Here is a 26,920-nt window from a genome sequence, read left to right as displayed (position 1 = left end):
AATAGAATCACTTATTCACTTGTATAGGTTTTTTTCAACAACTATAGCGATTGTTTGAGTTGATAGTGTGTTATAATAGCTATCTACAATTAAATGTAAGCGGTTAAAGATTAGTTGCCAAAATATATAACTTATAAAACGATTAGTTTTCGATAAACTAAACGTTGGATTATTTAAAAAAAACGCATGAACTATATTCTACCTTTAAAAGCTATTTCAAATACTACTACTTCAAAAGCTAATTATCTTTTTAACCTTTTCTAGACATTACTTCAACCACTTAAATGTTGAAAACCATACTGAAAAAAGGGAATGGTCCCGTCTTGCAAATAAAATTAAGTTTGTGGTTTTTTCCAAAGAATACTTGAAAAAGAGTTTTTTTTTTTTTTTTTTTTTTTTTTTTTTTTTTTTGCAAAATTAAATCCTAATTTTAATTTGCAATTTTAGTATTTATTGAATGTAATGTTCTTATAAGTTGTCCAATTTGATGTATCTTGTAAAGTACATCATACATCCTAATTCTTTCCATCTGTTTCTCTTATGATATTTAATGTACATCCTTAATTATAAATATCTTTAATTACTTATCAATGAAACTTTAGAAATCAATAATTTAAAAATATACATTGAAGAAATTCACACATGATAATGATTTTTCTTACATAGTTTAACTCTATGATCGAGACATTATATATGTGAAAGATGATTATGAACTTGAGGAATACATGAGAATTTGTATCTTAACAGTAAAATCATGTAAATGTTAACTAACCAGTTTGAAATTTTATATGGAACAATATCCAAAATGTTAAATACTTAATCTCATATATATCTATGCCCTCTATGGCTTTTCAAAGACCCAAGAAAAACGTTTAATATAGGAATAAGCATGTGACTGAAAAACATAGGCTGCTAAAACCCTCTATATAAGGCCCCCAAAGTTGGTTCACTTTTCCAACAAGTCCAAAACACTACCATTATTTAAAATATAACCTATCCATCTATCTATCAAATAAATCATACTACCCTTGAAAATGCGCCAACTAAAGGAATACTCCTACTCTAAGCCATCCCCATCACCACCACCACCACCTTATATCTATTCCTCACCACCACCACCACCACCAAACCCTGATCATCACTCATACACTACTTCACCTCCTCCTCCATGCCACCCGCATTCGAGGCACGACAAACATTGCTCATCACCACCACCACAACCACTACCACCACTACCTCCAGTAACTGGAGTACCACCAGCATCACCACCCTCAATATGGCCCCCATCTCCACCCGGAGGCGATGCATCACCACCATCAATATGGCCTTTACCACCCTCTTCACACGAAGCGTCACCGCCTAGTCATGGAGCATCACCACCACAAACTCCTGGTGGCGTTCCTCCTACACCTACAGCATTACCACCATCTACATCATCAACACCACCAGGACCTGGTGGTGTTGTTCCTGCATCACCACCTCAACCACATGGTAATGTTTTTCCACCAGCAGCAACACCACCTCGACCACATGGTGGTGGTGGTGTACCACCAGGCGGTGGTGGTGGTGGTGGTGGCGGGATTCCACCAACTCCTGTAGTGTATGCTTCACCACCATCAAATGAGATTGTATTGTCCCCTCCTAGTGGATCACCACCAGGAGGAAATAAGCACACTGGATTGATAGTAGGTGTATCTTTAGGTGGTTTCTTCTTCCTTGCGTTTTTGGCTGTTTGCCTCTTCTGTGTAGCTAAGAGGAAGAAGGCAATACTTGTGCCTCCTGCTGCTGCATGTGAAGAAGGTGAAGAGCCTGCTGCTGCGGGTTACGGTGCTGGTGGCGCAGGTGGTGCTGGTGCTGGTGCTGGTGGAGGCCGAGGAAGTTACTGAGGTAGAAGGCTGTGCATCAGCTGCTTCCTCAGCCCTAGCTCATATAGTGGACAAAAGCTTCATACAAATGCTTGGAACTACTGATGAGCAAGAGGAATATTATTCCTGATAAATGTTTTGGCCATAATTTGGTGCTTGCATGTTTTACTTATGATTTACTTGATTGAAATTCATGTTTTGGTATATGTTATTTGTGGGTGGGTAAAAATTCAATCCATTTATTGGGTTTTTAGTTTAATTTTTTGTGCAATGTTAAAGTTAAATTATTGGGATTAATTTTGTATAAGTGTGTATGTGGGAAACTAAATGAATAAATAAAAGGAAGTTACGTAATTGCAAGAACCTTATTTCTTTTCGGTCCTCTTGTTTCGACATTGGTCCATACTAATATTAGCCCAAATTTTCCGTTCCACTTATATTGTATTATTACATGTAATTTAGTACAGTCTATATCTTTAAATTTAAACAAACTAGCTTATTTTAAAAAGTAAATGAGGCAAAGTTTAATTTACATCCATCAATAAAATTAAGTGGCGTAGATAATAATAAAAATAAGTGAGACATAAGTTTTTTTTTGTTTTTTTTCCAATGAACGAGTTGGCTAAAAAAAATGGACGTTTTTGTGCTTAACAGGTCCCCCCTCACTATCTTCCTCCTATCATTCAGATCGTCTTCTTTTGACCTTCTTTGGTAGTTACTAAATGGGGGTTGTTGAAGGGGACAAAGAATTGCAAGAGTGGTTACTACTTACTACGTGAAGTTTATGGGAATTTTTCAACCTTATAGAGCAAGTGGACTATAGTATGTTCATGTGAGTTAAAATACTAGAAAATCTAGGGAAACAACAAATTAATAAGTAGGAAGCAAATATAGATCAGATGTATAATGTATATACTTCTATAAGACTATAACTCTATAAGCTAGCTAGGTATTTCCTCCAACCAGTTCTTGAAAATCATCGCGTATTGACATATTTCTTATTCACATATTTCACTTTGATAGTCGTTTGTAATTTACACGTAAGGATAAACATAATCATGCGGGATTTTGTTAAATTCGTCTTAATAATTTTTTACAGATATATAACAAGAGATATCAATGCTCAAATTTTTGCATTGACACGTGTGAAAAGTAAAAGTAGGAGGATTTTTAGAAACCGCAAGGAGTATGTTGGTTCTATTTTTTTTTTTTCTTTTTTGACAAGAGTTAATCTGTTCTTTTACTAGGCTTGTAAGAGTAATTTTCAGTTGATAGACCGGTTATGTAATATATCACCATAGGATCATGTCATTAGGAAAGATTGGTCCAGATTTGGAACATCAAAAATGAGGAAAAAGATTTAGATTTCTCATAAGGGTAAAGATTTACAAATCATATTTCTTTAGGAGCGTGAGTTATAAATTAAGCTCAAATGAGCCAGTCTTGCCAAATATTCTAATGACTACTGATCGATGAAATCTATATTAATTATTAATCTATCTAAACTAATATATTATAAGGCGTTTTTATTAAAAAAAACTTTGTCACGTTGCGCTCGACCTTAGAGTACATACAATACAAGAAATAGAAAATGCATGCCACAAGATTTGATCCCATGACTTCAAACTTATATACTAAAGTCCTAATCACTTAATGTTTGGTGTATGTTATAATGTTAAAGTAAAATATCAATAAATGAAATTATGATTATCCGGGGCAAGCGGGCCTAAAAACTATCTATACTAATATATTAAAAGGTATTCTTAACTAAGAAATGATGTCACTTATCGCTCTCCATTAGGTTATTTTACTACACATGATCCACATACAACAACAAAAATTAGTAAATGCTTGTATAAGATTTGATCTCATGACCTTCAACTTTATATACCAAAGTCTTAAACACTAAACCAAACAATATTTGGTGATATAATTTTAAAGTAAATTATTAATAATGATAACTATAAGTACTCGAGACATAATGTGGGCCTACAAAACTGTGCCACGTGGCGCTCTCCCTATGAAGTTTTAGTTCATGTAATCCATGTACAATAAAAAAAAATTAAGAAATTGCATAGTATAGGATTTGATCTCGAGACCTCAAGTACATATACTAAAGTTTTAACCACTAGGCTAAATTGTATTTAGTGTCTTTATCATAAAGCATTATATTAATAAATGAATTTTTTTCTTACGCGGGGCAAAGTCCGAGCTTAATAACTAGTTAATATATAAAAAGGCATTCCTGAACAAGGAACGATGCCATGTGACGATTTTCCTTAGTGTGTTTAACTTTATGTATACCACATACAATTAAAAAAATAGAGAATGTGTTGTATAAGATTTGACTTGTACTCTTAAACATATATATTAAAGTTTTAACCACTAAACTAAATGATACTTGATATTATTATTTTAAAGTAAAATTTAATAAATGAAAGATATAATTACTTGAGAATTGGACGTAACACAAGCCTAAAAACTAGTTCTACATATCAAAAGGATGATAAAAACCTCCATGCTACTAAAATGATGACACAAATACACAATCCCAATTACTTTCTAGAAAAACAAATCCCAAATCAAATTCGCACATGCACCACCCCTTAATAAAACAAAGGAGGCAAACAAATTATGTATAATCATGAGTCATGACTTCACGGTGCATTACTAGGCCTATTAAGTCCTTTAATATTGTTTTTTGGGTCTTAAATTATTGGCCTTCATTCCTAATCCGGATCTTGAACAGCCAATTCTTCCTTTTTAATCTTAAATAACTAACTTACCAACTCCCAAGTTACTTTTTAAACTCTACTTATTTAAAAAAAGACCTAAAAAGTTGTGATACTAGAGAAGCTAATAATATGATATCATGTGCATCCTCTCCTTTCGTAGAAACCATGAATTGAAAAAGATAAAAGCATTAATTTGTATTTTGTAAATCCTTTTTTTTGGGTGTCAGATTGTGGACAAGTAGTTGCCAAGCTTAAAATATTGCATGATTACAAAAGAATTTATATTCATCATCTTAATGTCATTACACTTCAAATCATTTCCTACATTGCAACACAAAGGTACATAGAAGAAGTTGAATTGTTAGCTCACACCCCAAATAGTCATTCAATTCGTCTTGCATAGACCCGGTTAACACTAAAAATAGTGTGGACCAGAGCCAGGCACGTGTCCGGTTAAGAAGTACTCACTTATACACTATATCAAAAATAGATACACTATATCAAAATAGGTACACTATATGATACATATAGATACACTATATCAAAAATAAATACACTATATCATAACTACGTACACTATATCATACAGTGGTACACTATATCATAACTTGGTACACTATATCCTATAGGAACACTATATCATAACTAGGTACACTGTATCCTATAGGAAAATATTTACTTAAACGCATTACAGAAACATACACTATATCAAAAATAGATACACTTTATCAAAAATAGCTATACTATATTATACATAGGTACACTATATCATTTTAATATACATGCACTATATCATTTTAACATACACTATATCATTTTATATCAATATACACTATCCTAAATTCATGTGATATAGATCGGGTGCACACTAATTAGTATGCACCGAGTTCATATTAGTTTTTTCAATAGTCAATAGCCCTCAAATTTCTAAAAATAAGATAGATCTTAATCTACATAATATTTCCTAGAAACTGAATTAAGTCATTCCATATAAGTTTTTTTTTTAAAGGTAATTACGGAGAAACCCTAGCAAGTTGGGAAAATAAAGAAAACTCCAACATTGTTACGGGTGAGACTCGATCTCGAAAATTCTCCGAAAGTGATGCCTACACCACTAGACCAACACCTGTTGCTCAGTCATTACATGTAAGCTATAAGCTTAATTTAGAAAAGTATTAATAGTTTGTAATCGAGAAGATTATGATTTATGATTCCACATCAGTTGAATTTGTATTATTTCTTTCTCTCTTCTTTTGCTTCTTCATTTCTTTAGCCTCGCCATAAAAATAGGAGAAAAATCCCCAAAGTGAAAGAACAAGTGATACTCCCTTTTCTACTTGAAATTTTTCATGGTAGAAAAAAATGGCTGCGATCTCTGTAATTGGAAGTGCAACAGCTATAATTATTCCAGATAGCAAAGAAGAGCCATAGTATATGACTCCAGCTGCTCCTAAGTAAAAGAATTGCCATACGATTGCACTAATTATCAATACTACGAAGTACATGGCATTTCCAAGCTTGTACTCTTGCACTTCCCTTGCATATCCCTGCATCATTTTTACACATCAGTTACTAAATCAGATTCAAATTTTCTTTTGTTTGATTTAATGCTAAGAAAAGTACATAAAAAAAGGCGAAATGGAAATGGCCTGAGAAAAGGAGAACGAACCTGGAAACTCTAAGAATTAAGGAGGAAAATGTGTGATTCATTATAAAAAGAACGGTTTTTTCACCTATTATTTTCGACTTTTCACACAATTCACGTGGTACCCTCCAACTTTTCAAAATACACGGGTACCCCTAAGATTAACAATAATCCACATGGTACCCTCAAATACCCTTCATGGCTAACGAAGTTAACCACAATTAGTCATGAATCCTAATTTTCTGTTTTGAACCCTAATTAACCATATAATGCTAACCCTAATCCTAATCCTAATCGTCCTAATTTAACCTTAGCCCAAACCCAAATCCTAACCCACCACCCACCCACCACCCTACCACCCCCTCCCCCACCCTCTCACCACCCTTGCCATCCCCCACCCCCGCAGCCCCCCTCCCCCACCCCTCGCAGCTCGATTTCCCATTCCCCAACGCTCCTCCTTTCTTCGCGCCCCCTCCCCTATCTCGTCGTGATTTTTTTTGAAAACTCAAAAATAGTTGGTGAAAAAATCGTAAAAAGAATCATCTATATTTCATCATTTAAAATACTTTTTTGTGAACCTTTAATATTCTTTTCACCACCCTTTGTAACCTATACAAACAAAAGAAAGCTATTTTCTTCCTAGAAAATGATTTTCTCTCCCAACAAACTCAGTTTTACAATCGCAACAGCAGGAAAATCCACCAACTACACAATGTTATAGTGCATTTATGTACAAGTCTACTACTACTATGTCCAAAAACATCCATAAATCACAAGAGGACCACGAAAGAAATTTAAGATCGATATTCAACGAAAATGATTAAGAACTAGTATTGTCATTTTTAAACTAAATTATCCTGAAAATGGCTAATGAACTCTTACCCACTTTATATAGCTGAGTTGGAGATAAGAAGCGACAAATTAATTCATTAAGAGAGCTGGCATAACTCATAAGCATATATAATTGGCAAGTGGTTCTGCAAATTGCTATTATTGTAATAGTTTTTCCAGTGAGCAGCATATGCGTAAAGTATGCTCAAATTGATTTTGTAATAACGATGGCTAATCCTAGTCAAAGAAACGATGGCTAATGGACTATTGAGCTGTACACTAGTGGTCAGTTATTCACATACATGCACAATCCATATTATATCAACCAACCAAGGACCCTGTGCGAGGGCAGTCCAGAGATAATTCATCTTACCACGGGTTCCCGAGAGGAGGCCCCAAAAAAATATTATATCAACTGGTCTAGGGGTTGTTTGCTTGAGAAAAATAAGGTATGAAGTATGGGTTTAGAATGATTAAAACCTATACCTAGTGTTTGTTTATAAAATTTTACATTTCTAAACCTATACCTCAATTCCATAAGGTATGTGGTTTAGAAATCCAAGGGGGAAGGTGGGTATGATTCATACCAAACCTTCAGATATAAAAATAAAAGGAAAAACTTCATTCTAAGATAAATCCAAATACATGGAATTAAGTATCAAGTTCCAACCTCATACCACCCTAATTTTATTCCTTATTTCAAAACTATATCACTTCGTGAACCAAACACCCCTTAATAGGAATTTGGTTCACATAGTGGTATGGGTTTGGAATGAGGAATGAAATCAATGTGGTATAATTTTGGAACTTGATACCTAATACCATCTGTTTGGTTTTTATTTGGGAATGAAATTTTTTCTTCTATTTGATACCTAGAGGTATTGGTATGAGCCAAACCCACCCCCTTTGGGTTTCTAAACCCCATACCTTATGAGTTTCTAAACCCCATACCTTATGGGTTTGAGGTATGAGTTTTAAATCTATTAAATAATAAAACAAACACTAGGTATGGGTTTTGCTCATTCTAAACCCATATTTGATACCAGAATCATGTGAACCAAACGCTATTATTATGTTCAAGAAAAAAAAGGACTGAATTATCATTTTATTTTTTAGGTCAACATGTTTGGTTATAACAATAAGTCAATAATGATAATAAATTTGCATGTGAATGTGTATAGAAAGTCTCCTGAGTAATGAAACTCTATATATATCAAAACATATATCCATAAAGTATATGAAGATATTCAGATGACTACAAACAGCATCAACGTCATTACATGTTAAGAAGTATATGTATATATAGGATTTGTAGAATGAAATGAGAATATGGGAAAACCAATCATGAGGTATCATGGTCATTGTTTACCTAATCGAAAGATAGGAGTGATTTTGTAATAAGTTATTAAGGAAGAATATATGACTAGAACTTGACTCTCACACCCTGTTTGATAGTTGGTTACAAATAGTGTTAATGGAAATGAATTTGTGTATAAATTTGTGAAGAATATTATTGTCCATTTTCATGATAATGCTAATTTATCCTAAAGTGTCCACTTTCCTTCTTGAATTTTCATTCTCATCCAATACCACCTTGTAGGTGGTAATGAGTGGTAATGAAAATTGCTTCCCTTTAAAGACAAAAACACATGTTTATGGGTGAGATTGTTTGCCCATGGAGAAAAAATGCATCCCCATGGAGATTTTAAGGGTGCTTTCCTAATTAAATTACACTTAAAATTTATTCCCATTACCGAAATTTATTAACGACTACCAAACAGGCGGTCAAGGTTTTGCTTGGTCTGATGTTTACGAGTTAGACACTTCAGAGTAGGGGCAAAAACACCACAGTTAGGAAAATTCAATTTTATGACCTTAAAATTGTAAGGTGAAATCCCAATTAATCCATTACACTTAACAAGCTTGGTAGCAAACCCATGTATAGTATATATGGATAGAATGTGTCTTAAATATAACATGCTACACTATAAGTTATTGTATAACATGTAAATGACATAAACTTCAACAAAAATGACATGGATTATAGAAATAATGACATAACTCTCATGTCATTTTGTTATTTATTTCATGGTTTTGAGTTTTTTTTTTTTTTTTTTTTATTTAAAAAAAACAGTAATTTATGGATTTTTACGCCATAAATTATGTTGCAACAGTTACACCCAAGAATATGTAATAGATATGTAAGATATCATGATATTTGTGTACATTGATCCCTTATTAATATTATACTTCATAAAGGTGGCCTCCATCTTATTGTAAAGATATCTCTGTCTTTCTCTATACATGGTTAACAACTAAAGTGATGCACATTATTTAAAAAAGCTAACTAGTTGTCGAATAAAACATGATAGCTCAAGTGCTTAACCTAACCTCCTGTCTGTACTCGAGACGACTTGATATACTTTTTTTATGCCCTCATCAACATCCCCCTTAATCCAAAACACGCTACACTATTTCATTAAATTAAACTTAAAAAACTAATTTAAAAACTTGTGGTCCTTTTTATCGTCCAAATTTCATTGACTAGTTAGTAAATCGTCTGGGAAAATGGTGTTTAACTTTAAGCAAATAAAGCATTTTAATTCAAATAAAACGTGGAAACAAGATCAAATTTAAGATAGACTATGAAGGTGCCTGGTGCTGCAACAATAATCTCAACCATTAAGTTATTAACTCATTAAGAGACACTAAACAGTGTACCCTTCAAATATCCTATCTCAGGAGACGCTTGGGAGACAAAATCCATCAAGGGTAACCATCTAACTACTTAATTTTGCGTAGATTTGGTCTACAATAATGTTATTATGGACCAAATTCACTTATTTATCATGGTGACCTCTTTTTCTATATAGTAATCTTTTAAAATCTTTTCTTATACTGTACAGTTACTATCTACCATAGTGACCATTTTATTTAATATAATCACTCTTTCTTATATTAATTTATCATAATAAAATTTCTATTTTTGTGATATAGTAACTTTTTTTCACATAATCAAACTTACGATCTATATTTATATATAGTGATCTTTTTTTTTCATAATTCACATGAATTAATATTAGGTCCATACTAATTTAGTATGGCTAGATCTATATAAGTTTTTTCCCCGGCCATCTAACCCAAGCACATACTTCGTATTTAGGATGAGGAGGAAATCATACTCGACCTATTCTCTAGTGTAAAAATATTGATACTTTAATCTTGATTAATATTATAGTTGTATTGCATTGACTTTACTTTGCATCTTTCATATTGATCATCTTCTAATATTTATATTAATTACGTAAAACAACGTTGTCAACTTGTCACTTTTGTAACAATACCTTGACTGACATACCTGATTTGAAAGGTTAGGACTTAGTTATGAGGCATTTTGAAATGAAAAATATTTTATGATAGGTATGATGGTAAATTGAGCATGACCCATAATCTACAATTTGATATAGTTCAGGACCCCAAATAGCGTACATCCATGGCCGAAGTATTTAATGTGCACTTCGAGGTAGAATAGATATAGAATTTGGAGAATTGGATCTAATTTAACTCATCGCCATTCCTACTTATAAGAATTAAACACGATTAGGCTTAATTCTTACACTAGAGAAATATAGAGATATCTTCAGAGTTTCTTATATCATCTCGTACATTGTACAAAGTCCGAATGCAAATTCAATGGTTTTCCTCTATACTGCAGCAATAATCTTTAAGTGTTCTCTATTTTTTCATGTTATTCCTTTTTTCCCCGAATTATTTTACTATATGAAGAAAGTAGTATTCCTTAGTAGTCTCTACTTAGTCCTTTATTGAACCTATTTAGTTCCTTGTAGCAGCTATTGCAACTGGTGGTAGTATCTTTGTCCTTTTGCTCATTATGTGTTATCACATTTCTAGTGGATCCTAGGAGTATTTTGTCTACTTATGTAAACTTAGAGATCCACACTCTTTTGTATACATAGCTGTCTAGTATCAACCTTGAAGTAATGAATGAGAATAGTTGGTTGAGCCGCCTCTTTTATTCTCCTCACCGAACTCTTCATGTTATCAGAGCTACGATTGCTCAACGTCATTGCAGTGAGTGGGTTTGTTGCAATCAATCAATTCGAGTGATGTTTTTCATCCTCTAGCTTACTATCATTAATTTTACTAACTTTCTTCCATCAAAGTTTGAACCTTTGTTTTTTGTTCCAAAATTTCAAGAAAGATAAAATATTTTTCCTTTCAAAGATTTAATTTTTGTGAAAATGGCACCAAAGTAAGGTCTCTCACTCGCAGACATACAAAATCCTCTTTATCTCCACCCCTCTAATGGACCTGTCGATATCAACATCTCAAAAAAGCTTGTTGAACCTTCAACCTACAGAGCTTGGAGGCACTCTATGGAAATAACTCTTGCATCAAAACGCAAGCTAGGAATGGTAACAAGAGCTTTGAAGAGAGACCTTGAAGATGCAGAGTTACAGGAGCAATGTGATACTTGTAACTTTATGGTGATAGCTTGGTTAACAATTTCAATGTCACCATCTGTGAAGTAGTCAATAATGTTTGTCCAAAGTGCCGGGGAGATATGGTATCAACTTGAAACAAGGTTTTCTCAAACTAATGGGACAAGAAAATACAAGCTGAGCAAATATATTTATGATCTTATGCAAGCAGATAAGTTCATTAGTGAGTACTACACCTTAATGAAATCGCTATGGGATGAGCTTGAAAGATTGTCAAACTATCCCGCTATTCACAAATGTGAATGAAGAGATAAGAGCTTTCCTTGATGCTCTATGTAATCAGGAAGAGGAGAAGAAACTATTTCAGTTTCTAAATGGTCTAAGTGAGAAATATTCCACTGAGAGGAGTCAGCTGTTAATGACAACACCACTTCCATCTATTGTGACTGCTTGTGCAAGATTACAGCAGGAAGAAGCTCAGAGAGAGGTGTTGAAGGTGAGTAAGCTAGAGATAGAAAGCTCAAGGATGTATGCAAGTCCACTCAAACTCAAGGTTTAGCAATGATTGCAAGGGAAATTGAGGGATGTTCAATATGTGGTGTCAAGGGTCATGGCAAGGAGAGATGCTGGAAGGTAATAGGGTATCCAAAATGGCATGCCAAATCCAAGAAGATGCAAAGAGAAGGAGCATCTTCCAGTGGCAGTGTTAACCAAGGATTTAGAGGAAACAGACTAATAGAGGCAAACTGATGGTTAGGGTGCTAGTAGACGGGCAACTAATGCTCAAATGGATGGAAGTGTTGGCTTGACTGCTCAGCAACTGGAACAGTTACTCAAGCTCATTCCCTCAAACTCAAGAAATGGTGATCAGGAGATGACAAATAGCTTTGCAGGTATGATATTGTGCAATAGTGCTTGCATTCAATCAAAGATATGGATTTTAGACTCAAGTGCTTCTGAGCAAATTGTCGATTGCATTAATATGCTTGTTAAACCTAAACCTGTTGTTTTTGCACCAAAAATCAATTTACCAAATGGTAAAACTGCTTACATTACTCATAATGGAAATGTCATTCTGAAAAATGGCCTACATTTGTTAAATGTCCTACATGTTCCTGAATTCAGACATAATTTGTTGTTTGTTAACAAGCTTGTGAAAGGAAGACGATTGCAAGTTGTATTTCATCCTGAGTTTTGTATTGTTCAGGACTATCCTTCACACAAGGCTAAAGCTTTTGGTGTGGCAAGGCAAGGGGTTTACAATCTTGTAGATGAAGATCTAGAGAAGTTGCAAGAGTTACAACACAAAATAAAGAAGCACAAGAGAAGTAGTAATGATGTTGAGGAGATAGTTGTAGTCTGTAATGTTTTTCAACAAGATAGATATGTTTTATGGCATAATAAGCTAGGCCATGCCCCTGCAGACAAGTTGAAACAGATTGGTTGTGTACCTAAAACTTGGAATGATCAGATATTGTGTTTAACTTGCTCTATGGCAAAAATTTATCATTCAACTTAAGTGTTTGACATGCTGAAAATGATTTTGAATTGTTGCATGTTGATATCTGGGGACCCTATAGGGTTCAAACAAGAAACAAACACAGGTACTTCTTGATAATAATCGATGATTACACCAGGGCATGGGTGTATCTCATGCAGCTCAAGTCTGATGCTTATGATATGTTGTGTAAGTTTATTAAATTTGTGATGACTCAGTTCAAGAAAGAGGTAAAAGTGATAAGATCAGATAATGGTCTAGAGTTTGATGATCACAGATGTAAAAAATTGTATGCTGAAATGTGGGTCATTCATCAAACCACCTGTGTGGATAGACCACAACAGAATGGAAGAGCCGAAAGAAAACACAGAAACATTTTGGAGATGAGTAGAGCATTGAGATTACAAGTAGGGCTCCCTCTAAGATTTTGGGGAGATTGTGTGTTAACAACATACATCACAAATATACTGCCTTCACCAGTTTTGAACAATGTGTCTCTATATGAAAAGTTGTTCAAAAGGAAGCCTGACTACAATCACCTTAAATCATTTTGGTGCTTAGCCATGGCTTATAATCCAGCCTTGAACAAAGATAAGTTTTTATCAAGGCGTGTACCTTGTACCTTCTTGGGATATCCACAAGGGATATAAACTACTTAACTTGCTTACTAACCAAGTTTTTGTGTCCAGAGATGTAAAGTTTCATGAAGATATATATCCTCACAATCATATAACTTAGCATAAACAATATAATCATCCTCATCCTGTGTCTCTTCCACAGCTTAAAACAGGTGAAATCTCAAATTCAGTGTGGGATGATTTTGAGGAGGATCCAACACAAACCTAGTACTTGAGATTAGCATGTGGAAGACACAAACAACTTTGATCAATAAGTTGATCCTATTGTTCTTACAGACAATGAAGAAGATCTAGTTGATTTGCCTACTCCAGAGCAACATGAAGAAGTTGCCTCTCCTGAAGTAGTCATTCCTTCTCCTCCAGCTCTAAGAAGGTCAACAAGAGATCACATACAACCTTCTTGGCAGTAGCTATGTTTTACACACCAAAAGGACTAAGCCAAGCTCGGATGCCAATGTAGCTCTTGTGTTCTACGCATTCATGAATGAACTGATCAAAGATGCTGATCCGATTTCTCACAAACAAGTTGCTCAATAGCAAGAGTGGATGGATGCAATGAATGATGAATTGTGTTAATTGGAACTCAATGATACTTGGGACATTACATAACTACCTAGTGGCAAGAAAACCATTGGATCAAAATGGATATACAAAACAAAATTAAAGTCAGATGACAATATTGAAAGACATAAAGCAAGACTTGTCATCAGGGATGCAGGCAACAATATGGAGTGGATTATGGAGAAACTTTTGCTCCAATTGCCAAATTGACAATTGTAAGACCCTTATTGGCTGTTGCTGCAATTGAAGGGTGGATTGTGAAGCAAATGGGTGTTAAAAATGCATTTCTTCATGGTGATTTACATGAAGATGTGTATATGAAGCTACCTTTGGGATATGCAAGTCATGGTGTAGAGTGAGTCTTGGACAGAGGGAGCTTGTCTCTCACAACATAGTTTGCAAGTTAAAGAAATCATTCTATGGGCAAAAACAAGCCCCTAGACAGTGGTTCTTCAAACTGTCAACAACTCTTCAGCAATTTAGGTATGAACAATCCAAAAGTGATCATACATTATTCACTAAAACACATGGGAAAAGAATTTGCAACTGTATTGGTGTATGTAGATGATTTGATATTGGCAGGAAACTCTAGCTCTCTAATTGATCAAACTAAGAATTTCCTTTCTTCATCCTTCCATATGAAATATCTAGGTGCTGAGGCAGAATATAAGGTTCTTGCTCTTACTACATGTGAAATATCATGGCTTACACAACTGTTTAAAGACCTTGGGGTCAAAGCTACTCACTCTGTGGTAGTTAATTGTGACAACAAGGCAGTACTATCCATTGTAGTCAATCCTACACACCATGAGGAAATGAAGCATGTGGAGATTGATTGTCACTATATTAGAGACAAGGTTTCAGATGGTTTCGTTGATCCTCAATATGTCTCTTCTAAAGAGCAATTAGCAAATATTTTTACTAAACCTATCTCTATTGCTCAACAATACTACATTTTGTCTAAAGCTGGCAGTTCAACCTTCACTACCAGCTTGAGGGGGAGTGAAGAAAGGAGTATTCCTTAATAGTCTCTAGTATTCCTTAGAAGTCTCTACTTAGCCCTTTATTGAACCTATTTAGTTCCTTGTAGTAGCTATTGCAGCTGGTAGTATCTTTGTCCTTGCTCATTATGTGTTGTCACATTTCTAGTGGATCCTAGGAGTATTTTATCTACTTGTGTAAACCTAGGGATCCACACTCTTTTGTATATATAGCTGTGTAGTATCAACCTTGAAGTAATGAATGAGAACAGTTGATTGAGCCGCCTCTTTTATTCTATATGAATCTAAATTTAGAAAATCGTGGCTCTAACTAGACATATTTCCGGCGGAGCCCTAGTAAAATTCCTAATCTGGCCCATTAATAATTGGGTCAGGCCCATAATTCTTTAACAGGTTGGGCCACTAACGGACCCACGAGGAAATATTAACGGGTCAGGCCAGGTCCTAAGATGTGCTCTGTTATATTTTTGCAGGTTTTATTCCAAGAACTGATTCAAGCAAGATTAGTCTAGATCAGTCATCATGACTAAACAAATTGAACATATTAATATAAGATGAAGATGATATTACATACCTTGTAATCACCGCTTGCAAGCATTCCAACAGTGCACAAAGCAGTAGCAGAAAAAGATAACACAAGCTGAATCTCCATTACCAAAGAGTAGTTAACTGCTGTATGTTTAACTCTTCTGTAAGTGAGCTCAATCATAGGAAGCATAAGAGCAAACAAGGCCGACGAAGCGAGGGTGAAGAAGAAACCTACGAAGTACTGAGCCTTCGATTCACCGGCCGGTCTATCATTGCCGGCATGAAGTGCTAACACAATGGCTCCAAAGGTTAGTAGAGCAACAGCATTTACTGAAAATGCTGTGAACTTTTGCCTTACTAATATGAAGGCAAATACAGCTGTGAAGGCTAGTTGGGTTGCTAGGATTAAGGATGATGTTGAGACTGGTATGTGTTTTACTCCATATGCATAACAATAGTCTGCTGATCCAGCCACTAGTCCTGGCACATGGATAATTGGGGATCACATTAGTAAGTGGTAACAAAACAAGGGTTTTTGGTTCTCCATTCAACTTGTTTTATTTCTAGTTCTTAATGAAAAAATAGGTTCAGATAAGTTAAACATAAATTTAGATAAGTTTAAATAAGGTTTAATAAGGACGAATAAGGTCTAATATGATCAAATAAATTCATATTAACAAAATAAGGTTCGACACACTTATAAAATAAGGTATAAAAAGTCTAGATAAGTTCGGATAAACAAAGAAAAGCAGAGACTTCATACATAAAAGGTGTTCGAAAATTGTTTTAAAAAGAAAATGGATATTTGCAGTAAATGTAATTGGTTGAACCACATAAGAAATGTGATTGTTAAACTTGAAAATTTTTCTTATCTTAAATTAGCCATAAAATGGAAAATTATGTTAAAAGATTGTGCATACAAGCACAAAGGTAAACTAGTTTGTCTAATATTATTATGAAGTGCAGCATATAAAGAATATAATATTGTTATGAAGTGCAGCATATAAAGAATATAATAGACCGATTTAAAGGTACGTGTTAGAATTTATTTAGGAGTATTTCCTAAATCCATCTATTGAGAAATGTTTATCTAAAATTTCTAATAATGTGTATTTATAAATAAATATTTCTTAATATTATGTTCAGTTTAGAATATATTTTCCTATATACTCTAAATATATCCTAACAGTATGATTATTGGAGGTTCAACAAAGTAGAACTTTTGTCAAAGAGAAAGAGTGGTAGACCACTAAGGCACTCACCTCACCTTTGACTACCTTGGAGTTGCCTAAGAAAAACATGATTAGACTTAATCAACTCTCAAAAAATACCTCATGTTTACATTTAATTGCGCTCAATTACTGAAACATATTTTCCATAAGGTGAAGAAAACACACCCTTGCACACATAAATTCTAATGGAACAACTATCTTTTCGCAGAATATCCAAGAGGATATACTTGGTTCACTTATTACTCTTTTTCTTAAAAAAAAAAAGATCGTGCATAAATTAATTCAAGGACAAAGTGTCCATCAAAACATGGAAGCTACCTCCTCGGGATAATGAAAATCCCAACGTTGCTCGATTCTAAACGGCACATATCTAGCTAGGTGATGGACGATGCTATATCTAACAATAACGTGATAATTATGCTTTCATTCAGACAGTATAGTACTGAGTACTGAGTACTGAGTACTGAGTACTGAGTACTGAGTACCCTCAACAGATAGAATAAGCAGATAAGCTTGTATTCTTGTATGATGCTCCTATTACTTACCAACAATGGCTGCATAGCAAAAGGTATTGGCCTTGATGTAGAAGAGCTTCGCCTCGGGATCGGTACGACGTCGACGAAAATAAGCAACTAGAAGAGGTAAAATCATGACAGGCCATCCACCAGTTTCCAACCAGGAAGAAAGCCAGATGCTTTTACCACCATGTATGTAATACAACCTCATAATAAGTGGACCTGCACTTATTCCTATTGCTAACATGAAGCAATTTAGTATCAACAGCAACTTTTTCATCTTTGTACTCATTTCTGGCTCCTCCATTGCTATGTTTTCGATTCTATCTCTCCCTAATCCCTCATATCTGCAACTTTTGTAAGAACACTCAGTAAGTTCATCTTTATGCAATAATGTTGTCTTTGGTAGAAAGGAAAACATTTTAAATTGATTTTTATATCCGATAGAAAGTATATTTTAATGGAACTTGTGTTTCAATGTTTTTTCCATTTGTTTGGTTCTTTACTAGAAAAGTTGTGAAACGGCTATCTCTGTTTAACAATACATGTACCATTTGCCTCTTTTGGATATTTGAACAATACATCCTTTTCTGCAAATCATAATCACATGGGTTAGTTTAAAATGTCACAACTCTCTTTCTCTCCTCACTTTGATTCGGTGCCATATAGAAATTGTGCATGTATTGTGAACAAAGGTACTCCCTCCGTCCCATAATATAGTGCCTATTTCATTTTTGGTGGTCAAACTTTAAAATCTTTGACCGAATATTCTCATTTGTATATATAAAAAAACATATTCATGTAGGATCTTGTTAGATTCGTCTCAATGTGTAGTTTCATAATATCAACTTTTTATATTTTTTATCAATAAGAAATTGAAGATATTAAAGGTCAAAGTTACGTTTTGGAGACCGTGAAAAAAGAAACAAGCACTATATTATGGGACGGAGGGAGTAGTAACTAGTAAATATACGTACTTTACATGACTTGAATATTTTTGGAGACAAAGTCCATCAACTTTAACCATATCGTTCACTAACATATAAAAAAATTATTAGCATATGTTATCGTATTAGATCGTTTCAGCACTTATTTAAAATAAAAAAAAATTAATATGTAATTAAAGATATTAATGGTGAAAACAACATAGTACTAAATTTTCCATTACCACACTTATTTGCCTAAAACATGGAAGAATAATATGTTGATAAGTCAGGTGTTATAAATTTACATCGAATAATGTGAAATGATATAATATAAACATTGTTTAACAGTTTTGCACCATGCAAATATAGTTATATGAACACATATTCTCAGTGACGGATCTAGGATTATTATATAGGATGGGCCGAACTGATTGGTTAATTTCTTTGAAAAAAACCAAAAACAAATGTCCTCAAAATCGAACTCATGACTTGATGTCTAGTATAGACGCGCTCCGACCACCTACTCCATCATACCTATTTGCATTACTATTTCAAATAGGTTACTTATAGATATTTTGGATCATGGCGTGGGCCGAGGTCCGGGTAGGCCACCTCTAAATCTGCCCCTGCATATTCTGAACCACAACTAAGAATCTAGGACGACGAGGCAAAGCAATACAAATTAACAGAAATAATACACTTACCCAAGATATGTAAGGCGTTCTATACTATGTTGTGTTCGGATATGAAACAATTGTTACCACAAGTCTCTTTTGTTTTGATCTGCAAAATTGTAATAATGCACTTTATACAAGTTCAAATGCATTGAACACAAGCATGTTATGTGAGTCTGTTTTGTACTTTTGGAAGAAGACGATTAAAAGATATGTATGGTCAATTTGATCTACATCATCTTCATTGATGAGGCCCCTATATCTCAAATAAATTTGAAAACTTTTATCTTCAATGATGAGATCCTCAATTTGTTCAAACTTTAGAGATCTATCGTTGATGGACTGATGTATGTCCACCTTAATGAAAATGGTCCCATATTTCCTCACATTTATCTATTTTAGACACTTTTGAGTTTAAACTAACTAAATCAGTTTAAAATCTAAAATAAGTTTAGAGTACATAAAACATCAATCTGACGGATTTTAATGACAAATATATCACAATTGCAGTATCATTGAAAGTTATTTGAAACATCTCTAAAACCATAGAAGAACATATTTCTCTTTAACTACTTCCGTCAGGGCCATCTCGAACTATAAAGAGGTCCTGTGCGAACTCATATTTGAAGAATTAAATAATGTAATAGCTCATCCATTAGTCCAAATATGTAGATAAGCCTTTGCTATTTTGGGGCCCTCGCAATTAAGGGGCCCTGTTCCATGGAACATATTGAACATGTTAAAAGCCTGCCCCGACTTCCGTTTCAATTTAGTTGTGACACTTTCTGCTTTAGGAAATTCGATTTAGTTGTGACACTTTCATTTTGGATACTAACATCTCTTTGTTAGAGATTAATCTAGAAAATTCGAAATGTTTGATGAAAAATGTGAGAAAAATATCTAATGTGTATCTAGAATTATCTTGTGAAAAAATCTAAGATATTTGTACTTGAAAGAAAAATCTAGAAGCTATGATACCACTACAAGAAAATGCTAAAACAACGACGGCTTAATAGCGACGGTCAAATACACCGTCGTTCTTACAAAAACAGCATCCGCTGTAAGCCGTCGGTGAGCACCGACTGCTTGTAAAGGATATAACGACAGTTTGACAGTCGTTGAAAAACAACGACAGTTTCAAGCCGGCGTTAAGTTGATTAATGTGCCTCTCAAATTTCGTTTACCTATGGCGACGGTCTTAAACGGTCGGTGATGGAAGGAAAAAGGGGGTTAACATAAAGTGGCCCTTTTCAGTCGGTTTATTTTAGCGCAACTTTAGAGAGAGAAGTTGCCTCTTTCAGTCGGCGAATGGAAGAAGGCAAGAAGCCATTGACGGTCGACCTCATTTTCTCTCCGCCTCTTTGCCGCCGGTTAGCACTGCTTTATTTTTTGTTTTTTGTTTTTTTTTGTTACTCATGAAACCAAACCCTAAAAAGTGGGTTTTCCCTCTCGAATTAAAGCGACATTGCAGGCTGAAGCAGTCACAACTCCCTCCTTTATCCTGTTCTTCACTGTGATCTATTCTAGGTATTATCTGCCATTACTAGCAAGTTAAGTTTTGCTGTCTTGCATTGAAGCTTTAATTCTGATTTTGCTAACTTTTGCTCCGAAATTAGTTGAGAATTTTTCGTAGTTTTTCAAATTTCTTCCGATGCTTGTTTATATTTGCGTTATACTTTTTGCGAGATGAATTCAGCAAGTACCTTCATTTGATAGTAAATACTTCGTTGTTTTCATAAATTATCGATTTTCTTCGTGCTAGGGTTTTTTGTTAGCATATTTTGATGCAACATTTTGTAATCTATGTTTAATTTGGCTTGAATTAGAAATTATCTAAGTGTGAATAATTGCTGATTTTCCTCTCTTTTTGTTGAATTTCTGATTGATATTGTTACTTGTTAGTTTATGCTAGGGATATTAGTACTTTCTTCCCAGTTTCTTTGTTGATGAGAGAACAATTCACAAATATCAAAATCTGCAATTTCTCTCTCTCTTTCTTGATAAAGATACTACACAAGCATTTCAATATATCCTCTGAGATTTTGTTTGGTTCGCTGTCTCCTCCCAATTCCTTGTTCACAGGCTGAAAGACAGAAGATGTTAGAATTATGAGATACTCCCTCTGTTTCACCATAAGCTTAACACTTACTAAAACTGAATGTTTCACAATAACCTTAACGCTTGCATTTTTACACTATTTGGGTTTGTTTTCCCTCTTTCTCACTACTCTTACACAAGTCCCTTCTTCTTTCTCTCTCTCTCGTTTTCTTAGTGTCAAGGAAAATGTTAATTTCATTGTGAAACAATAGTTATAGATTTTATTGGAATTGAAATGCTTGAAACCAAATTAAGATAAAGCTAATGCTTTTCACCAAGCTCCTACCCAAATTTCTTCCTTTTTTCAGGTCTTTCTTCTTACTTTTTTTTTTGGGTGGGGGTGCGGGAGAGGGGATTGATTACATGTGGTTAGCTATATTTTCAAGTAGGCTGTTGGACAGTAGATATGAGAAGCATATACTTGCCTGATATGCACAACAAATGAGGTACAAATGAGGTGTATGAGGTGCAAGGTTAAGTGGGTTGTTTGATACACATCATAATATGAAACTGAAGAAAGCATAAGACCAATTAAACCTTGAAATTTTTACTATTAATATGCACAACAATGTTGCGAGGCATTGTTGTTTATTAAGGTGGAAAAAATACTCCTTATGCTTTTTATGTAGATAAGAGATCGCTTGATATACGACAATTCAACTAGATACTGGATAATAAATGATATTCTCATTCTAATCCATCATATCTTGCTCTAGGGGTATGCCAGCCCCTGTAACCAATTGTCTTTGTGAGATTTGTAGCTATATGATAAAATATCTATGTAATCTCAATGCTTGTCTTCTAGTGAGTCAGGTTAATTGTATTTGATGCAATCCAATGTGTTTGGCAGGCATATGGGTAATCTTAAGGAATAATGAAATGCTAACCTGGCCAGAGAAAATCAAATTTGCTATTGGCCTCTTGCCTGCTATGGTTGGTGGACAGTCATATGTTGAGGCACAAGATGGTTTGAGTGTCCAAGAGTGGATGAGGAAGCAAGTAGGAAAATTCATTCATTTCAAACCGTCTACTGATAATTGTTTCTGATTCTGTTGATTATTGTAAGCCTAGCTCTAAAAACTTTGACTTTGCAGGGACTTCGAGTGTTGAAAATATTTTTGCAAATTTTGTAGGGTGTACTTGATCGTGTAACTGATGAAGTATCCATTGCCATGTCAAAGGCACTAAACTTCATAAATCCAGATGAACTTTCAATGCAGTGCATCTTGATTGCTCTGAACCGATTTCTGCAGGTATGAGCACATGTCAATCTTAATTGTTCGTAACTTTTACGTTCTGTGAGAAAATTTTGCTTCTTAGCTGCTTCTTTTTGGGACTTTTAGCTAGTTTAGATATGTACAATCCTCATATTGTGCTCAACAAACTGATGTGATATTAATGTAACATCAACAAGAGAAGCATGGTTCTAAGATGGCTTTCCTTATTGGGCCGTATGTGCAGGGGGTGGGGTTGCAGGGGGTCAGTGCAGGTGGGAGTGCAGTGGTGGGGGTGCAGTGGTGGAGGTGCAGGAGGTGGGCAGGGAGGGGTGGGGGTGCAGGGGGTCAGTGCAGGGGAGGGAGTAGTGGGGGTGGACTTCACGGCTAGTAACTGGACTTGTGCATTTCACTTTCACCCACCAAATATATTTGCAGCACTACAAATATAAGTAGTTTGTGGGTTATGAATTTAGCTTTTGTTTTTGTTCTGGACTAAGATTAATACTCCCATTTTTGTTCTGGGAATTTATTTCAATGTTACTTGTGTTCTTCATTTATTGCTTGTAGTTTGTGGGTTATATTTATGTTGTTTAATTCTGCAAAAAAAATGTGAGAGATTTCATAAGTACTTTGATTATGAGCCGTCCATTTTTTCTCAGCTTGAGGCGCATATGGAGGCAAAGGTCGCTGCACAGATGGAAGAGGTGGAGGCAAGGAACTCGACTACTACTTTATTTCCCGACACCGGGATCTATTTTGCGTACATATATTTAATCTAGGTAGTTTGTCTAACTATAGACATTTAGTGTCTATATATTATCGGCGTCTAACTTATTTAATTAGTTTCTAGATTTGCCGATATATATTTTTGTAGAACCCGACTTCTACTTTATTTCCCGACATCGGGATTTATTTTGTATACATAAGTTTAATCTATTTCATGTAATTATATAAGTATCTACGTAAATTATAATATATATCAAAATTGCATATTTTTGTAATTGAAAAATTGACAATTCGATGGAGGAACAACTTTAATGTAGTATATTTAGGTGTAGCTGTGCAGTTACAAGTTTAATTATAATTTCGAACAATAAATTTTAAATTAATGTAATTTTTAAAAATAGCGACGGCTACACATTGAATGAACGACGATTAGGCAGTCGCTGTAAGGAAATGTATGCTGCCATGGAGTTGAATTTCAACGACGGCTTTTGGAGTATCAGCGACGGCTTAAAGCCGTCGGTAAAATCAACAACGGCTTTAAACCGTCGTTGTATTAGCGACTGCTTTAAGCCGTCGTTGACATGAAGTCAACGTCGGTTTCTTGGAACGGTCGCTGATTTTCCCGAAACCGTCGTTAATATTTTCACCGACGGCCAAGTGGTCGTTGATTCCAATATCCGCGACCATCTGTACAGCGACGGCTGGTCAACGACCGTTTGGCCGTCGGTGATAAATCAGCGACCGTTATTACTATATCAACGACGGCTTTAAGCAGTCGTTGATATCGTCTTTTCTTGTATAAATATGTAATATGTTAAGGAGTTGAAAAGGAGTCAAACAAGTGAGCTCCAAACAAGATATTAGGAAAGGTAGAAACAAAGGGTTCTACCAAGGTGAATGAGAAACATGAGCTCTCAGAAACACACTTGTACAATAAATTATCAATGAAAATACAATTTTATGATACTATTCGGGTCCATCAAAACTTCCGTGTGCACCACAAATTCTATCATGTTATCAGAGCCGTAAAAGTGATTACGAAGAAGATCGAAGGCCCAAGAGATGAAAATCAAGCTTATAAGAAGAGACTTAGAGGGCACAATCAAGGTAAGTATCTAATAAAAAATTTCAAAGAAGATAATTCAAAATGTATGGAGATAAAAATAAAGAGTTTTATCAGAATAAAAAATTGGAATATATGTTTGGTAATTAAAATATGATGATGGAGGAAAAAAAAAAGATCTCATAACTTTTGAGAAATGTTGAAGATCAAAATGTAGGATAAGTTGGATGGTTGATGACATGAACATCAACAAATGAAATTAACATTGGAAGAAAAGGAAAGAATTTAAAAAAAATGGGAGAATATTGGTGACAAGAGCATCAATAGTTGGGAAGAACAAAAAAAAAAGTTCAAGAGAAAGTTTTTGGAGTTTGCTAATGACATGGGCATTAGCAGAGATGATTGGTGACATGAGCATCAATGAAAAAGAAATGGAAATAAGAGATATGTGAAGAAAAAAAAATGAAAAAGTTGAGATTAGGGGGAGTAAGTTGGCAACATGGGTACCAACACAAAACATTGAAGATCAAGAAAATGTGATGAAGACACAAAGGTAGGTTGATTAGTAATAAGTGTACCACCACAAAGAAGTGATAATCAACAATATGGAAAGAAGAAAATGGAAGGTCAAGGTGGTTGGTGACGTAGGCACCGACGATGGGGACGAGAACGAGAAGAAAATTTCAAAAATCAAGTTTGGAGATAGTTGATGACAAGTGCATCAACAAGACTTTGAAGACACCTTTGGAAGATGCATGATGAAGTACAAGAATTTTCAAGATTAAGGGGGGAGTGTTAGAGATTAATCTAGAAAATTCTAAATGTTTGAGGAAAGATGTGAGAAAAATATCTGATGTGTATCTAGAATTATCTTGTGAAAAATTTAAGATATTTGTACTTGAAAGAAAAATCTAGAAGTTAGGATACAACAACTATAAATATGTAATATGTGCATGAGTTGAAAAAGAGCCAAACAAGTGACCTCCACACAAGATATTAGGAAAGCTAGAAACAAATGTTCTACCAAGGTGAATGAGAGACATGAGCTCTCACAAACACACTTGTACAATTAATTATCAATAATGAAAATACAATTTTATGATAATATTCAGGTCCATCAAAACTTCTGTGTGCGCTTTTATTGTCTTTTTCTATTTCTCTCTTCTCCAAAAATTGTCTAAGAATTCGTGATTTTAAAAGTGTTATAACTAGATTGAAATAGAAAAAATATGTTTTTTCACTAATATTTATATTAAAAAAAAAGTTTCTTTCAAAAATGTTGTAAGACAATTCTCGATTTTTTATTTTCATAATAACTTTTCATGGTTTATGCGAAGTGATACAAATACATCATTAAACACAAATATTACTTTTTGAATAGGTTATAAGATTTTTCTCGATTTACCTTTTCATTATAACTGTAACACCTTTTTATAGATTTTGCTAATCCATAATCATAGATATTTGATATTACTTATTCATTTGAAAACATGAAAAGTTAATATGAAAATAAATACAAATACAATTTGATTACTCCATATTCAAACCCCATGGTTCATTCAAACAACAAGGCTGTTGAATATGATGTTGAGATATAGCCCACGGGCCACAGCCCACGAGCCATAACAAAAGGCTTCCAAAGTTCAAAAGAAAGGAAGGGGTCCTAGTTGTTTTGGTTTTTGTTTCGTCGATTGATGTTGCAAAAAAAAAAAAAAAGTTAAAAGGGCGCCAAACTTTCAAATTATAGTCCAAACAAATAGTAAGGACATGTTCTACATAAAACAACTGAACTGAACTGAACTGAATTGAACTGAAAACTAAAATGAATTGTGATATGTGAGAGTAAAAGTATTATCCAAAGTTGAACTAAATTGAATTGAATTGAACTGAACTGAAAATAAGGTAGAGAGACCAGGTCCTAGAACATAACATAAAAATCTATCATTTCACATTGGCGAGTGAGTAGGAGGTAATAGTGGAAACTTGTGTAAATATTTGCTTTTAGGTATAAATTTTCAATTTCTGATTTTTTGAGTTTAAATTCCCTTCTTACCTCCATCTCATAAATGTTAACCTTAATTGGATCACTTAATTATCGAATTAAAAAAAATATCGAGTGAGTATGATTTGAAACTTTTAGTATGATTGAATTTATTTTGAACTTTTTTTTTAGAGTTTGTCTTGAAATTATGTCATCTTATACTTCTACCTACCCAAATATTGATATTAGCACATATAAGTATATAACCAACCATTAATATCGTTGTGAATTTCGAAATTCCCACAACAAATAATCCCAACATAATCAAAGATCATATTAAAATAGACTACGATCAAAACGTGGAGGATTTTTCATTATAGTAACACAAATTCCTTTATCATAACAAGATATTGAAGCATAATTTAAATCATAAGGCTAAAAGAAAAGAAAAAAGGTATAGTCTTACCATAATAAACACGAACGCAAATATCCAGTCAACTAATTTTCATTTGAAGTCGTATTACTCTCTATATATGATGATCGGTGAAAAAAAAATTCCCCTAGAAATGAAAGTTGATGCAGAAAGGAAGAAAGATGAGGCAAAATAAAGAAAAAGATTTTCTTTGTTTAATTTAAAGCGGTATGATTTGTTTCCTATTGAGTTGTTTCGCGTTATTGTTGTGCTAGTGCACCTCTGCAGTTGTCTTAGACTGCCTGAATTCAT

At 34.2% G+C, this 26,920-nt stretch overlaps 3 protein-coding genes across 13 annotated transcripts; 2 read left to right on the top strand and 1 right to left on the bottom strand.

The window, feature by feature from the left end:
• Positions 1 to 1,034: 1,034 nt before the first annotated feature.
• On the top strand, positions 1,035 to 1,886 carry LOC104893376 (formin-like protein 20). Its single transcript, XM_010679477.1, has one exon. The coding sequence runs from the start codon at positions 1,035 to 1,037 to the stop codon at positions 1,884 to 1,886; it is 852 nt and encodes a 283-aa protein (XP_010677779.1).
• A 3,257-nt stretch (positions 1,887 to 5,143) lies between these two features.
• On the bottom strand, positions 5,144 to 26,859 carry LOC104891391 (purine permease 3). 5 transcript variants are annotated; one of them, XM_048641717.2, is made up of 5 exons: positions 26,663 to 26,859; positions 19,143 to 19,221; positions 17,543 to 17,865; positions 15,812 to 16,245; positions 5,144 to 6,147 (listed from the first exon to the last, which is right to left on the bottom strand). In XM_048641717.2, the coding sequence occupies exons 3-5, from the start codon at positions 17,817 to 17,819 to the stop codon at positions 5,806 to 5,808; spliced, it is 1,053 nt and encodes a 350-aa protein (XP_048497674.1). In that variant the 5' UTR covers positions 17,820 to 17,865; positions 19,143 to 19,221; positions 26,663 to 26,859; the 3' UTR covers positions 5,144 to 5,805. The 5 variants fall into 5 exon arrangements, with proteins under 5 accessions (XP_048497674.1, XP_048497670.1, XP_048497680.1 ...); XM_048641713.2 differs by having other exon boundaries at positions 17,543 to 17,859; XM_048641723.2 differs by lacking the exon at positions 19,143 to 19,221.
• LOC104897828 (15-cis-phytoene desaturase, chloroplastic/chromoplastic) lies at positions 20,053 to 23,418 on the top strand. 7 transcript variants are annotated; one of them, XM_048641746.2, is made up of 5 exons: positions 20,075 to 20,482; positions 20,584 to 20,639; positions 22,060 to 22,208; positions 22,343 to 22,462; positions 23,086 to 23,418. In XM_048641746.2, exons 3-5 carry the CDS (start codon positions 22,089 to 22,091, stop codon positions 23,203 to 23,205), a joined length of 360 nt encoding a protein of 119 aa, XP_048497703.1. In that variant the 5' UTR covers positions 20,075 to 20,482; positions 20,584 to 20,639; positions 22,060 to 22,088; the 3' UTR covers positions 23,206 to 23,418. The 7 variants fall into 7 exon arrangements, 5 of the variants coding, with proteins under 5 accessions (XP_048497703.1, XP_010683078.1, XP_048497709.1 ...); XM_010684776.4 differs by having other exon boundaries at positions 20,573 to 20,639; XR_790700.3 differs by having other exon boundaries at positions 20,053 to 20,482; positions 20,573 to 22,270.
• Positions 26,860 to 26,920: the final 61 nt, after the last annotated feature.

The sequence above is a fragment of the Beta vulgaris genome, chromosome 1 (genome assembly GCF_026745355.1).
Source record: "Beta vulgaris subsp. vulgaris cultivar EL10 chromosome 1, EL10.2, whole genome shotgun sequence".
NCBI lineage: Eukaryota > Viridiplantae > Streptophyta > Magnoliopsida > Caryophyllales > Amaranthaceae > Beta > Beta vulgaris.
Note: the sequence above shows the minus strand (reverse complement) of the source record. Positions and strands in the feature narration are given on the sequence as shown.